Here is a 15305-nt window from a genome sequence, read left to right as displayed (position 1 = left end):
TCTATACTCTATAGTTCAACCTAACTTGCCATGATTGCAATCAAAGAAAAAAGGAGAGTCTGTAAAGGTTTATTCAGATTCTCATAAAATATTCCTACATCATTTGTCAGAAGAGTGTGTCCAAGTCAACTTCACAAGATGATGTGATGAAAAAAGTCATCATTAAGACTGTGAATTTTCAGGGCGCCTGGGTAGCTTAGTTGGTTAAGCGTCCGTCTTTCACTTGGGTCATGATCTCGCGGTTCGTGGGTTCGAGCCCCACGTCGGGCTCTGTGCTGACTGCCAGCTCAGAGCCTGGAGCCTGTTTCAGATTCTGTATCTCCCTCTCTCTCTGACCCTCCCCTACTCACGCTGTCTCTCTCTCTCTCTCTCTCCTAGAAATAAATAAAAATATTTTTTAAAAAAAAAGTGAAGGATCAGGATCTGAACGCACGAGATCAATCACTTTTCACATACTCTTAGAAAGTCACTGAAGACGTTCGGAGTCCTCACAGCCCCCTGTGGCAAAGGCCATGCGGTGTCCCGTCAGGCATTCTTCCACGCCAACAGAAGTCATGCAGGGCATGACGAGGTCCGGGTGTGAGCAGAAGAAATGTGTGCAAGGTGCCTTTAGGAGAAGGGCGGCCCCGTCCCCACCCTTCCTGCATCCCACTACCTGAAGCACCTTGCTGATGAGGGTGCACTCTAGGGCTCTGGCTCCTCACACAGGGGCCCCTATAGCAGCCCCAGACTGTCCAAATCTGTGCCGTTAACATGAAAGAGAAGTAAACATCTATCTTCTTTAAACCACTGCTACTTGGGATGCCTGCACAGCAGACGAATGTGTACTTTGCCCATGCATGACAGACAGTGGCTGGCCATGGCTGGTAAAGCTCCGAGGAAATCACAAATGACAACCTTCATGCACAAGCAAAGCTCTGCCGCTGCAGAGCCAAGACCATTAGGGATGTGTGTGGTGTGGCCTGACCCGCATCTGGTCAGCTCACTGCTCTTTCGGGCTCCACCCCACCCTCAGGGCTGCGGAATGGGAAGAGATGACTCGACCCCAGGCTCCAGAAGCAACCCAAACCCTCCATCTGCAGCACTTGGTTCGGGGATAAGGTGTCGAGCAAAGATGAGCCAACTGGCATCAGACCTAGCATTCTGGCTGTGACGACTGAGCAAGAGGAGCTCTGATCCTGAAGCTGCTCAGTTATCAGAGGTATAAGCCCGGAGCTGCAGGAGGCCATGCTGGCAAGCACGCGGAGAGACTCCCCGGGAAGGGAGCCACAGCGGCAAGAACACATTCCTGTGACATAGTTACACACCTAGATTCTTCTGCACCTGAAGCCCTCTCAGGTCTTAAACTTCCCAGAAAAGTGAACCCATATATATATAATTTTTTTTAAGCCAATTAACTGAGCTTTCTTTCACTTCTAATTAAATAATCCTAATAATACAATTATTACTACCATTGCTACACTCTTATTAGCATCATTACTTTAGACCAGAAATTGGCAAACTTGGCCCAAGGGCCAGAACCAGCCCTCTGCCTGGTTTGTAATGAGGCTTTGCTGGAACACTGCCAGGCTCACTGCTTTATAGATTATTGATGGCTGCTTTCAAGCTGCAAGGGCAGAACTGAGTCATTGTGACACAGAGTGCATGACGTAAAAAGGCAAAAATGTGGCCCTTTCCAGAAAACGTTTGGTGATCCCAGCGTGACCCCAGCTGCCGTGCGCAGGCGGCCCGGGCGACACGGGTCCGCGGGACACTCCCTCGTGCCCAGGGATCCGCGAGCCCGCGCACGCTGGGGGCCAAGCCAACTTACCAAGAGGAAGGCGCGTACGGTGGGGATCTTGTTGAGTTCCACCAGCAGCCGCAGGGCCTTCTCGTGGTTGCTGCAGTACTCCTCATACACGCAGAACTTGTCCTTCTGCAAGGCAACGACAGAGCTGTAGGAGACAGCCATGGCGGAGACACAGACGCTCGGAGCTGTGCTGGTGGCTGGGCCCGCCTGGAGCGGAGGACTAGCCCAGAGCCTGAGCGACACACAGCAGGAGGGGCTTCAGGGGAGGTGGCTACAACTCCCTGCGGGCCTCGCGGCCTCCACTCCTGCCCCGATCCTTCACCCCGCAGCCTGAGTGGCCTTTGAGGAAGCAGCACAGCCCAGGGTCAAGTGCACGGACTCAAGCCAGCAGCCTTAGATTGAATCCCGGCTCTGCATTTCCGGGTGTGAACCTGGGCACAAGGTACCTGACCTCTCTGGGCCTCAGTTTCCTCATCAGTGGAGTTGTTAACACTCTTTAACTCATGGGGTTGTTATAGGAATTAAAGGAGTTAAAGCATAAGATGTAAGCATATAGTAGGTGCTCAACAAATGTCCATTCTGAGTATTAAAGCATAAGTCAGACTGTCACACCCCTGCTTAAAACCCTTCAGTGGCAATTCTATTACACTAAGAAGGAAATCCAACACTTGATTGTGAATTTCAAGGGCCAGATAACGTGACGCAGCCTTTCTCTGACCTCATCTCACTGGCCTTCTACCTACTCCTTGAATTTGCCAGCCCCTTTCTATCTCAGGGCCTTTGCACTTGCCACTTCCTCTACCCAGAACACTCTACCCTGAGGACTGGCTACTCCCCAACTCAAATTTTACCTCCTCAAATGACACCTGGATTACCCTAGCATAAGTAGCCATCCAGGTACAATCTGGAATTATCCAGATTATTTGTTTATCTGTCTTTTCTGCATGGCAGTTGGCTCCCCGAAGGCAGCAGCCACGTCTGTCTTGTTCACTGAGGTGTTCCCAGACCCTGGCAGACTGCCTGGCATGCAGTGGGCCCCTCAGTGAACACACGCTAATGACTGAACTTAAACATCTACTGTGTGCAATGCCCTGTTTATATGAACCTGAAGAATCTAGGAAAAGTTCGGGAATGAGGGGGAGAAACAGACCCCAGCTCTCTGTCACGTGCAGCGGCCGTCTGAGGCAAGGGGATACCTCTGTTGACCTCCAAATGCCCCCTACGTCGGACTCTTTCCAATCTAGAGGTCATGTGTGGGTCGCCAGGTCTGTAACCATCAGTCAGGACTTCCGGGACCGGCAGGAAGTTCTGCACCGAATGTTCTTGGTTCCAAAAGGTTCACACAACTCCGCTTCCCAACCTGCCAAACCCTAAACAAGGATGTCCTGGGTAAAGCCGCTGGACAGGAAGGGCTGGAGGGCCTTGACCTCGGGCTGGGGGTTAGGCAGGAGACCCCAAGAAGCCAAGGAAGGAAGAGGCGGGTCTGCAAAGCCAGCATCTTGTTTCTAAACAAACCCCCAGTCATCCTGCAGATGGGCGGCTGCAGGAAGAAGAAAACCAAAGAGGAGACAGAATGGGTTTCAGAATCAGTAAGCCGCCCGCGCCGCCCGGGCTCACCTCTGGGGGCTCCGCGGGCCCCATCTGGGCTGACGCCCTGAACAGCAAAGGGCCCACAGCCAGAGCTGCTGGCCGACACGGAACGTGTGCTGAGCACATAGTACATGCCACACGCTGGTCTCTCAGGAAGAGGGTAAACTTACTCATTCCTCGCAGCAACCTGACAGGTGATTACTGCCCCCGCCACTCACGCGTGGGAAAACCGAGAAGAGTCCCGAGCCCGGGTGACGCTGGCCAAGGGGCAGAAGCAGGACTCAGCCTCTCTTAGCTGCTCCCCTGCTCCCCTGCAGCCAGGTCCCGACAAAAGATGGGGGTGGGAGCGGGAGGCAAAAGGGAAGCAAATCTCAAGCCACAAATCCACACCCGGAGCTCAGAGGGGACGGCAGATGAGGATGAAACAGCTACTCTAGAGCCAGACCGCCTGGGTCGGAGAAGGAGCGGGTGTGACCTTGGACGAGCTGCTTCAGCCCCTGATGCCTTGGCTTCCTCATCTACAAAACAGGCACGATAACAGCCCCCCCCCAACTGCCTGTGCTCCTGGGGGGTCAATAACTTAATAGTTAATATAACTGGGACACGATGAACTCTACATAATATTTCAGAGTTCTCTGAAAGAACTGGCTACCAATGCAATCGACAAACATGAGTATTAGAGAAAAATACCAAAACAAGACAATGTTACGGCTCTCCAGGACAAACAGCCCTGACGCCTGCCTCCATGGAGTGGCCACAAATGATCTGAAACGTTACAGGATACAAGCCACCTGCTCCAAACACCAGCAACGTCAGCACGCACACAGAGACAGAGTCCCCGACAGTCTCCCCCGCTCAGCATCTGCAGAAGCGCAATGACAGGGAAGGGGAAGAGCGGACCCCAGCACCCCCCACCCTGCCCACGCAGACTCTTGCCACTTCTACTCGTCTCCCATGAGCCACGGGACCACCAAACCCAGTGGAGACTGGCCAGGAGTCTGGACCGCAGGGGTTCACCCAAGCAAGGATAGATAGATGCGAGGGAGGCCGCCAGGTGCGGGCAGAGCCAGCCTCAGCTGCAGACCACCGGGGGGTGGGCTGCAGACACAGAAAGCGCCTTTCTGGTTGAAGGTGACAGGAAGTGGCCTGCCTGGGCCCTGCTCCTGCAGAGAGGGCCTACAGCGCTCTATTACAGCGGGGGGCTGGGCCCCGAATGCAGGCCCGTGAAGGACAGCGGGAGGTCCCAACCACATGTAAGGAGCTCTGTGGGGGGAAGAAACACAGCTCTGCAGCCAAAAGAACCTGAACTTCCCCGGGGCCTCCAGACCCTGCTATTAGTACAGTTCACAGAGGTCCTGTGACCATATCGGCGTCAGCCTCCTAAGTGCAAGTACAAGTTCACAGTCTGGCTTCCGGGTGGCCGGCTCTGTGGCCTCGAGCGAGGCCTGTCAGGTTTCAGAGCCTATAAACTGTAGACAACAGCGGCCTCCGCACCGTAAGGTGGCTGTGAGGAATGTCAGGTGAGTACGTTGTAAGTGCTTCGAATGGCCCACAGCAAGGGCTTGCTGGATACTAGCTAGCATTACTGTTGCTGTCAGTGACGCTGCTATTACTCCCGTCATTAGGATCGTTGGTGAACCAGCCTGTGAACAGGGCGGGGCAGTGGGTGAAATGAAGAGGCGGGCAGAGTGGGGAGGAAGGGAGCTGCGTGAGTTTCAGAAAAGGCCGGGAGCGAAAGACACGAGGCAGACTGGGAAATGCGGTAGCCCTTGACCTCAGGTACGGCTCCCGTGCCAGCTGCACAGTGTCCACCTCGCCCATCCACCCCCTGCACTGTGAGCTGCATGCATCCGCTGGGGTCACTGCTGTAGGGCCAGTGGGGACTGGCTGGCAGAGGGCAGGTATCGTGGCTATTTGATGAATGAAGGCAGGAAAGCAGCAGAAAGTAAGGGAAAGCCCTCAAACGAGCTCCTGCTCCTACTCGATGACTCTGGTCCACTGTGACCGCAGCCTCGGCTCCCTCCTCGGCTCCCACACAGTGCAGGGGGCCTGTCTTGTGTTACCTACCCACCGTCCATCCCCTCTTGTCCTTCCTGGTCCCCCCACCCCCAGAACCACTTCCTCCACTGAGCCCACTGACCCCACTCCACTCCCAGGCACCTCAGGCTCAATCAGTCAAAGGGTTCCCTGTGCTGGCGACAGCGGCCACGTGCCCCGAAAGAGGCCAAGGACAGCCTTCAAAGACTCACGCTGGAATTACTGTGGAGGGATGCTCTCTTTGAACTGTCACTGCCGAGCTGGCCGAGTGTCAGCCTGACGCTGCTGAGGGCCACCTCCACCACCCCGTGAGGCATTCAGCCCCCACCCCTCGAAAATGAAGCCAACACAGAGGAAATCAGAGCCTACAGATAAAGACCAAGTCCTGAAAACACCATATGGGGCCCTGGATCCAGCTATGCCTAAATCCCACTCACTGAAATACTTCATTTGTATGAGCCATAAAGTATTTTTTGTTTGCTAGAGCCTATTTGAATTGGTGTTTCTGTCACTTGCAGTGAAGACAGTCCTAAGAAATGCACACTCTGAAAGGTGAAAGAAAATGAAAAACTGGACCCAAGCCTGGTGAGGTGACAAGGTCTTCCTGTCCATTTCCAACTGTACCATGACTAGACTGGGCCAGAAAGCAGAGGCAAACCCGTCTGTGTTCACATGTAACCCCAATCACTGAGAACACTGGCGGGAACTGGTGAGAATTCTGAAGCCCCACCCCCACCCCAGGGAGCCCGAGGTGGAATGCGGTGATTGATTAGCGATGTCTGCCCAGCTGCAGGATGGGGAGTAAATGATAAGATCGCTGTGGGCTTGTCATTCCTCATCCCCTGAGCCCCTTTTCTGCAATGTCATCCTCTCCTTCAGCTTGTGAAAAAGGCAGGGGACCAAGATTGAGGCTTGGGGAAGTTACTTTTAGCAAATGGTGACACCACCCCCCAAACCCATGCCCAGCTCTGTCACTCCCCTGTCCCTTCCTGGAGCACCATCCCAGCTGCGCCTCAGGCCTGAGACCCTGCAAGTATGGAAATACTGATGTGACAGCTAAGAGCCCCCAAGTGTTCAATTTCCTCACAGGGGCCCCCACGGGGCTTTGATTGCTGTGCCAAGAAGAAATGGACAAGCAGTGATGTGAACACACAGATGTGGGGGGCAGGGAGCGTGTGGCTGCAGGCTTGGGCTGTGATGGAGGAGAAACGGACAGATGCCAGCTGGGGACAGCTAGGGGAGAGGGTCGAGCCCCCATGGAGGGCTCACCGACCATCAAAGGTGATGGCTGCCGTCCTTGGAACCCAGGGAGTCACACGGACTACACGGACGCCGTCTGCTCCAAGCCACTCACTTCGCACCCAGATCGACTGAGATCAGCGAGGGGCTGGCCGCACAGACACCTCCTCCCTCCTTTGCGGAGGGAGGCATGCGACCCAGGTCTCACTCCTGCGAGGGTTTCCCCAACTTGCCGTCCGCATATCCACACGGCTGCAGGGAGCTGGGCTGAAAACCACTCAGACCACACAGCCCGGCTAAACCCACAACCCTGAGGGAAGACCTCTGTGGGATGTGCCCCCACAGACCCCTACACCCCCTCCATCACTCACTCGGCGCCGGCCACACCGGCCTGCCTGCCTTCCCCCGTGGACGTGCCCGCACCCGGCCCAGGGCCCCTGCCCCCCTTCCCAACATCATCCCATGTCACCATGCTCCATGGGCCTGCCCCGAGGCGATCAGGGCTGCCACACAAAACATAGGACACCCTGTGAGTCTGAATTTCAGATGAACCAGGAAACATTTCTTGTATAAGTACATCCCAAACAGTGCATGAGACACACTTGTACTAAAAAGGTATCTTTCATTTGCCAAATTTGCTCAGATGTCGTGGGTATTTTTGTTTGCTCCGTCTAGCAATGCTGTTTCAAACAACCTCGAGCACAGTCACTTCCTCGTCAGATCTGTATTTCATATCCTTCAGGACCCGCGTCACCATCTGTAATGGCATCTCCATTTCCCCAGCCCATGAGCCTCATGGTGGCAACAGTAAATCTGTCTTATTTAGGGCGGCATCCTCAGGGCCAAGTACAGTGCCTGCACACAGTAGGTGTTTAGGACGTATTTCGGGAAACTTCTCATGTAAGATGATGGAAAACATAAGCCCCGGGGCCAGATTACAAAGGGTCAAACCCCAACCCCAACACTCCCTGGCTGTGTGAACTTGCATTATAATCTACTCCCTCAGGGCCTCCGTTCCTGTTTGTACAATTATCGTACATGCTGTCGAAGCTTGTGAAGTTGTTAATGAATTAAAATATGTGAAGCACAGAACAGTGCCCGGTGCGGAGAGAATGTCTGTGCTGGTGTGTGATCCACTCCAGAGTTAGTGGCCGGGTTTTAGGGTGCCCACTCCCTCCTTCCCCCAACCACTCTTGCACTATTCCAAGCAACTCGGGAGCCCTGCAGGAGGAGACAGACTATGTGAAAAGCCATCTCCGACCAGCAGCTGAGTGGGAACGTAGGACACCCTGGTGGGTCATGGTGGCTATGCTGGGACTCGCACCCAGGTCTGTCTGGCCCAGGCCGACCCTCTTGGCAGTGACTACCCTGTCAGCCACCCTGCAGCCAGACCAGGAGGTCACGGGAACCCCAGGTCACGGTCATCCAGCAAGGAGCCCCAAGGAAAAGGGCGCCGCCCTCCACATGGTGTTGAGGGGAAGGAGAGACAACTAAAAATAACACTGATCTACAGGTTCCGACCTGCTTCCCTCTGCTCCCGGGGGCAGGTGCTGGGCCCGCTGGCCACCTGCCTCTCCACATCCCAGACAGGCCTGCAGAGGAAGCCGGGGGGAGAAGCCCACCTCCCCAAAGCCCCAGGCTCCAACCGGGGCTGGGGCACCGCATACTCACGAATTTCAAGAAAACATTCCCAAGTTCATGCTGAGACTGAGGCTCGGGGTGTAAACAATACTCCAAGGCAGCTAAGAAATCCTTGTGAACGTCCAGGATGTCTTCAATGTTCGAGAACAGGATCTGTGAGGAGCAGAGAGGCCCGAGCACAGAGTTAATCAAGGCCCGAGAGAGAGCAGCATCAAGCATAAAAAAATACATGAGCCCCAGTGTAGACGAGGATACGACGCAGCAGGCATGCTGATGCACGGGCGCAGGTTCAACCGGGAATAAAAATAAAGCTAAAACAAAGTACTGCCAACATTTATTGATGCCTAATCCTGCGCTGAGACCGTTACACGCATTTACGGCATCGAATTTTCAGTGTGACTCCATGAGGCAGAAACAACCATCATCCCGCTTTTATAGATGAACAGGGACCCAGAGTAAATGAATATTCTCCAGGTCACACAGCCCACTAAGCAGCGGAAGTGAGGGTCACACTCGGCGTGCCGGCAACTATATATTAAGACATTCAGCACGATTCTCATCATGGAGAACTGCTAGCACGCCCAATCAGAAGATGGATTTTTTAAACGACAAGGGTCCTTCCACACCCATTATGTGATGCGGCAGAAGAAAATACGGTAGGGAAGGATGCTCAAAATATGCTGTGCAGGGGCGCCTGGGTGGCTTAGTCGGTTGAGTGTCCAACATCGGTGCAGGTTATGATCTCACAGTTCGTGGGTTCGAGGCTCGTGTCGGGCTCTGTGCTGACAGCTCAGAGCCTGGAGCCTGCTTCGTATTCTGTGTCTCCCTCTTTCTCTGACCCTCCTCTGCTCACACTATCTCTCTCTCTCTCTCAGAAATAAAACATTAAAAAAAATTTTTTTTAAATAACAAAAAAGAACTAAAACACAGTAAAATGAATCGAGCGAGCAATCCCTCCTCCCCATCCCACCAGGGCCAGCAGCGGGGTAGCCAGTGTTAGTGCTGGTTCACAGTTCCCTCCAGGGGTTCTCATTCAGTCGTGCAACAAACACTGACTGAGCACCTACTGTGTGCCAGGCACTTAGAAGCCCTTGGGGACATGGCAGGGAACACACATGTGCCGGACTCCACGGAGGTGACATTCTAATGGGAGGGGCCAGGCAACAGAGAACTAAAACAGTGTTTCCTTGTCTTTTAATGTTTTTTTATTTTGTTTTGTTTTCCCAGAGAGAGAGAGACAGCATGAGCAGAGGAAGGGCAGAGAGAGCGGGGGAGGGGACAGAGGATCTGAAAGGGGCTCTGAGCTGTCGGCACAGATCCCGACATGGGGCTCAAACTCACAAACTGTGAGATCATGACCTGAGCCAAAGTCAGATGCTTAACCGCCCCGGGGATACCTGGTGGCTCAGCCGGTTAAGCGCCCGACATTTTATTTTTTTCCCAATGTTTATTTTTGAGAGAGAGAGAGTGTGTGTGAGTCTGGGAGGGGCAGAGAGAGAGGGAGACACAGAACCTGAAAGAGGCTCCAGGCTCTGAGCTGTCAGCACAGAGCCCAACGCGGGGCTCCAACCCACAAACCATGAGATCATGACCTGAGCTGAAGTGGCCCTCCAACCAACCGAGCCCCCAGGTGCCCCAACCATCCAACCCTTGATCTCAGTTTAGGTTTTGATCTCAGGGTCTTGAGTTCAAGCCCCACGTAGGGATCCATGCTAGGCATGAAGTCTACTTAAAAAAACAAAAAAATAAGAGTTTTCTTAAGGGTAAGAAGCACTAAAGACAAACCTAAAATGGACAAAAGTGAAACAGGAAGGGAGTCCGAGGGCGCAGCCACACTGAGGTGACAGGCGAATCCAGACCTCAACCCCATGGACCTTTGGAATGTACCAGAAAGTCTACAGAGGGAGACGGCCTGAGGGTGGGCAGGGAAGGCTGGGGGGCTGGAGACCATTCCTTAGTCCCTGCACTCTGAGAGGTCTGGGAGTCTCTTCTTCCTCTCCCTCGCCCTGGGGGACACACTCCTCATGTGAGACGGAAGAATCACCTGCACTGTTCTTCTCCCTCCCACCTGGTCCAGGGCACATGGTTCAATCAGCTTATGCTGAAGACAGATATGATGGATACTAATGCCACATGCTCACTTCCAGGGATGGCTGTAAAATTTCGAAACGAGCATGTCTCCTCAGTGTGTCCCCAAACGAAATGAGAGCCTGTGTGGTCAGAAAAGCCCAAAATGGGAAATATCCATCCACCAGGGAATGGATGGTAAGTTATGGGACATTCATACTAGGATTTACTGCCCAGCAATGACAAAGGTTGGCTCCTAGCGACACATAACAACACGGGCAAATCACACACGTGACAGTGAGAAAAGATACCAGACACAAAAAAGCTCACTTTTACAGAAAGTTCAAGAATAGGCAAAACTAATCAATAATTGGGACAGCTGGGTGGCTCAGTCAGTTGAGCATCTGACTCCGGGTCAGGTCAAGGTCTCACAGTTCTTAAGTTCGAGCCCCGCGGCAGGCTCAGTGCTGTCAGCGTGAAGCCTACTTGGAATTCTCTCTCCTTCCCCCCACCTCTCCGTTGCTCACGCTCTCCTCTCTCTCAAAAATAAATAAGATATTGGGGCGCCTGGGTGGCTTAGTCGGTTAAGCGTCCGACTTTCGCTTAGGTCATGATCTCACGGTTCGTGGGTTCGAGCCCCGCGTCGGGCTCTGTGCTGACTGTCAGCTCAGAGCCTGGAGCCTGTTTCAGTCTGTGTCTCCCTCTCTCTCTGACCCTCCCCTGCTCACGCTGTCTCTCTCTCTCCTAGAAATAAATAAAAAATATTAAAAAAATAAATAAATATTAAAAAAACTGATCAATGGTTATCTTTGGGGAGCAGGCATTTACTGGGAGGGGGACACAGAGGAGCCTGCTGGGGCGGAAATGCTCTGTCTTCATTTGGATCACAGTCACACAGATGTGTTCACACATGAAACTGCATCATGTCCGACCCGTAGGGTGCACCCTTTACTATATGTGACTTACATACCTCACCAGGAAAGTAATTTTTAGAGACTGTAATCAGTTACAATTTAAAATTATAAAAATGTTTGAATCACAATAAATAGATTGTGCCAAATACACGTAATAAACCAACAGCAGGTCCTCGGTACACATCTGCTGAACAAATGAGTGAATAAATGAATGAATGCCTGTGAGCAGAAAATGCTGAAATCCAGGCCATCAGGGACCAGCCATGCAGTGACCGGGCATCTCTTTGCACCTAAAGCCTCAGGTTTCTTATCCAAACACTGAACCCAGAATCATCAACTGCAAGGTTACTGTGCAGACAAGCCGGCACGTGTGGGGACAACTTCCTGTCTGACCACGTCCTTCTTGGGCCACAGGTCAGGCACCTCTGCCACCCGGCCCACGCTGTCTCCCCGCTCCCCCTGAACCGGGACCCCGGGGCCCCCAGAACTAAAGGCAGCTTCCCGGAGAGTGAGGTCACCCTGGAAAGCCAGGCCTGGGGAGCGCGAGGGCCCCTCCACGCACACAGAGGGCCTATTGACTTCCTCCAAAAACCCCCAGAGCCGTGGCCAAGATGAAGGCCGGACCCAATTACTCAACCGCTCTGCCCGAACACTTGAGGCCCAGGGCAGGGGCGTGGGCCAGGCCGCCAGGAGGGCAGCCTGAGGGGCCAGGCTCCCAGGGCGCTGGGAAGGGATTTTCCGCTGGCGGCACGCCAGGCAGCCTGGCACAGAGGAGCCTGGACGGCAGGAAGGCCGTGCTGAGCAGGGCACGCGGCGGCAGGACAATCTGCAAAGGGGCCAGCCCGGCAATCCTCACCTTGACGTTCTCTTCCGTGAGGCCCTTGTCCACGGAGTCGGCCACGTTCTGGCGGATGCGATGCAGGAAGGCCTGGAGGAAGAGAGGTGGGGACAGTGAGCATGGGCCCCTGATCTCCCAGGGAGGCCTCAACGGAGGGCACAAGTTCAAATGCCACCTAGGACACGGGAGGGACGCCGGGCCGGGAGCAGGAGTGGGGGAGAGGGACAAGCCACCCAACTTCCGCATCAAACACACGGGGCCTCCCCCACCCCCGTTCGGTCAGCCAACGTCCATCGAGGGGCTCCCGCGCCAGGCCCTGTGCAGAAAACACCGCAGAGCCTGCCCTGGGGGCTTCCTTACCCACAGGCCTCTCTCTAACTAAAATTCATCTCCCTTTTTCAAAAATTTAACTTCCAGGGGTGCCTGGGCGGCTCAGTCAGTTACGCCTATGACTCTTGATTTCGGCTCAGGTCATGATCTTGCCGGTTCATGAATTCGAGCCCCACGTCATGCTCTGTGCTCACAGGGCGGAGCCTGCTTGGGAGTCTCTCTCTCTCTCCCTCTCTCTCTGCCCCTTGGCTCTCTCCCTCTCTTTCTCACTCTCAAAAATGAATAAACTTTAAAAAAATTAACTTCTAAATAATAACACATTCACATGGTTCGAAAGTGAAAAATATAAAAAGTCAAAAATAAGACAAGTCTCTCTCCTACATACCGAGCCCTAAGGCATCTGGTCTTTCCCCATCCCCCGCACCCCACGGATCCAGGACTATGAGTGTCTTCCATACCCATCCAGAGAATCTTCATGCAAAAATAAGAAACACAAATATACAGGGGCGCCTGGGTGGCTTAGTCGGTTAGGCGTCCGACTTTCGCTTAGGTCATGATCTCGCGGTTTGTGGGTTCGAGCCCCGCGTCGGGCTCTGTGCTGACTGCCAGCTCAGAGCCTGGAGCTTGTTTCTGTTTTTGTTTCTCCCTCTCTCTCTGACCCTCCCCTGCTCACGCTGTCTCTCTCTCTCTCTCCTAGAGATAAATAAAACATTAAAAAAATTTTTTTTGAAAAAAAAAGAAACACAAATATACATATACACACACACATGTCTTTTTCTTAACGCTTATTTATTTTTGAGAGACAGAGAGAGACAGGGCATGAGTGAGAGAGGGGTAGAGAGTGAGAGGGAGACACAGTATCCGAAGCAGGCTCCAGGCTCTGAGCTGTCAGCACAGAGCCCGACGCAGGGCTCAAACCCACAGACCATGAGATCATGGCCTGAGCTGAAGCTGGATGCTTAACCGACTGAGCCGCCCAGGCGCCCCACACACACATGAATTCTGATTTTTTCCCCGTTCTGTACGCCAAACAGCCGTACACCTGGGCCTGCCGCACCTGCTCTTCCCACTTAACACGGTTCAGAGAGCCTCCGCATCCCTACTCAGACCCCGCCGTTCTCTCCACAGCTGCCCAGGACCCTGCTGCATGGACGGAGCCCAGCCATTCTGCCACTGTTCTCAGGGACTCCGAATAGAGAAGTCACATTTCTCCTGTGGGATGTGACAGCCGACGGTGACGGCAGGGGGGCGCTGGGGACTGCAGGGCGCTGCCCAGCACCTCCCGTCGGAGGGGATGCTGGGGTCAGGTGGGAAGGGGCAGCCCGGTGGCACCAGGTGCTCTGCGATCTGTTTGCAACAGAAACCAGGAATTAAGAGTTTTAAAGCAAAGTCTCCCGGTTTTTAAACATTGGCAAAATACTGGTGGTTTTTTTTTTTTAAGTTTTCTTAATGCTTTATTTCTGACAGAGAGACAGTGTGAGCAGAGGAGGGTCAGAGAGAGAGGGAGACACAGAATCTGAAATAGGCTCCAGGCTCTGACCTAGCTGTCAGCACAGAGCCCGACATGGGGCTCGAACCCATGAACCATGAGATCATGACCTGAGCTGAAGTCACAAGCTTAACCAACTGAGCCACCCAGGTGCCCCAAAATACTGGTGGTTTTTGTGAGGAACTGGATTTTAGGGGTCGAATGTGAAAGTGGGGGCACCAGAATGGAGGGGCGCAGCCATGCTGAAATGACGGCAGCCTGGCCCTGGTGTGGGTGGGACAGCAGCGGGGGGGGGGGGCACACCCGAGGGAGACCGAGGCCGGGCCCTGCTCGGCAAGCTCTGCCTGGCTGCCCCCACGCTAGGACCTGCACCCAGGCTGTGTGCCCTGACAGAATGAGTCCCAGTCCTGTGACAGCCACGGGCCACGATGAGCGGTGGTGGCCTGCTGGCTGCCCTCCTGCCACGGCTGATCACAGTGGGGGCTCTGCCAGCCGAGCCCGGGTGAGTGCGATGTCCCCGCCGCAGAGGCCGGCTGCAGGGTGGCTGAGAGTGAGGGTCGTGTGGCACGCTTGTCTGGGGAGATCTCTGAGCGGGGGGGACGGAGGGGACACCCGGGGCGAGGACGGCAGGGAGGGGGGGCGCAGAGGGGAGGCTGGCCTTCCACAGACGGCCGTCAGGTCCTTTCCAAGGGATGTCGGAGGCTGTCCCGGGGCGCTGGCCACCTGCAGACTCAGGTGTCCTAGGAGGCGCTGCACTGGTGGCTTGCACAGTGGGTCACGGAGGGGAAAGTCGAGGACACAGAGCCAGGCAGCCTCACGTCCATCAGCAAACAGCGCACAAGAGCCTCCATCAGTCCCAGCCGGTCGCAGCCGGGACGTCCCCCCTGAAGACACCTCTGCCGGGAGGCCTGGGGGCATCCGAAACCCAGTTCCCGACCCTGACTCCAAGCCCACACCCCCAAGCTCCTCCCGGCCTGATTAACGGCGCCTCTGCCTGCCAAGGGCTCCAGTCAAATCCCCGCAGCTGGCCCAGTCGCCCCCAGCCCCTCTCTTTCCCTGGGGCCCCCCAACCCGCCTTCTATCCGTCAGCAAATGCCTTTGGCTTCACCTTCAACAGGTTGTTAAAAAATCCAACCTCTCCTCCCCACATCCACGGCCACCCCGTCCCAGCCAAGGCGCCATCTCCTGCCTGGCCTAACACAGTCACCTGCTCCCTGCTCCCCTTCATTGCCCCCAAAGTCCTTTCTCCACACACAGCCGGAGGGATCCTACAAAATATGTAAGCAGATGTCAATCCACAGCTTAAAACTCTCCATGGCTTCCTGCTACACTTAAGAAAAAAACAACAAAACAAAAAACCAAATCCTTCTG

The 15305-nt window shown here is 54.4% G+C and overlaps 1 protein-coding gene across 1 annotated transcript in view; it reads right to left on the bottom strand.

Moving 5' to 3' along the window:
- Positions 1 to 15305, bottom strand: part of PREX1 (phosphatidylinositol-3,4,5-trisphosphate dependent Rac exchange factor 1) — a 178137-nt gene that overhangs the window by 89082 nt on the left and 73750 nt on the right. Inside the window, exons 2-4 of the mRNA XM_039230026.1 lie at positions 12134 to 12205; positions 8327 to 8449; positions 1811 to 1915 (exon numbers count right to left, since the gene is read on the bottom strand). Coding sequence (XP_039085957.1) covers positions 1811 to 1915; positions 8327 to 8449; positions 12134 to 12205 — 300 coding nt within the window. The remainder of the gene's footprint in view (positions 1 to 1810; positions 1916 to 8326; positions 8450 to 12133; positions 12206 to 15305) is intronic.

Source organism: Hyaena hyaena, unplaced genomic scaffold, assembly GCF_003009895.1.
Source record: "Hyaena hyaena isolate Hyena2069 unplaced genomic scaffold, ASM300989v1 scaffold_42, whole genome shotgun sequence".
Taxonomy (NCBI): domain Eukaryota; kingdom Metazoa; phylum Chordata; class Mammalia; order Carnivora; family Hyaenidae; genus Hyaena; species Hyaena hyaena.
The sequence above is the reverse complement of the archived record's forward strand: the minus strand, read 5'-3'. Positions and strand labels throughout refer to the sequence as shown.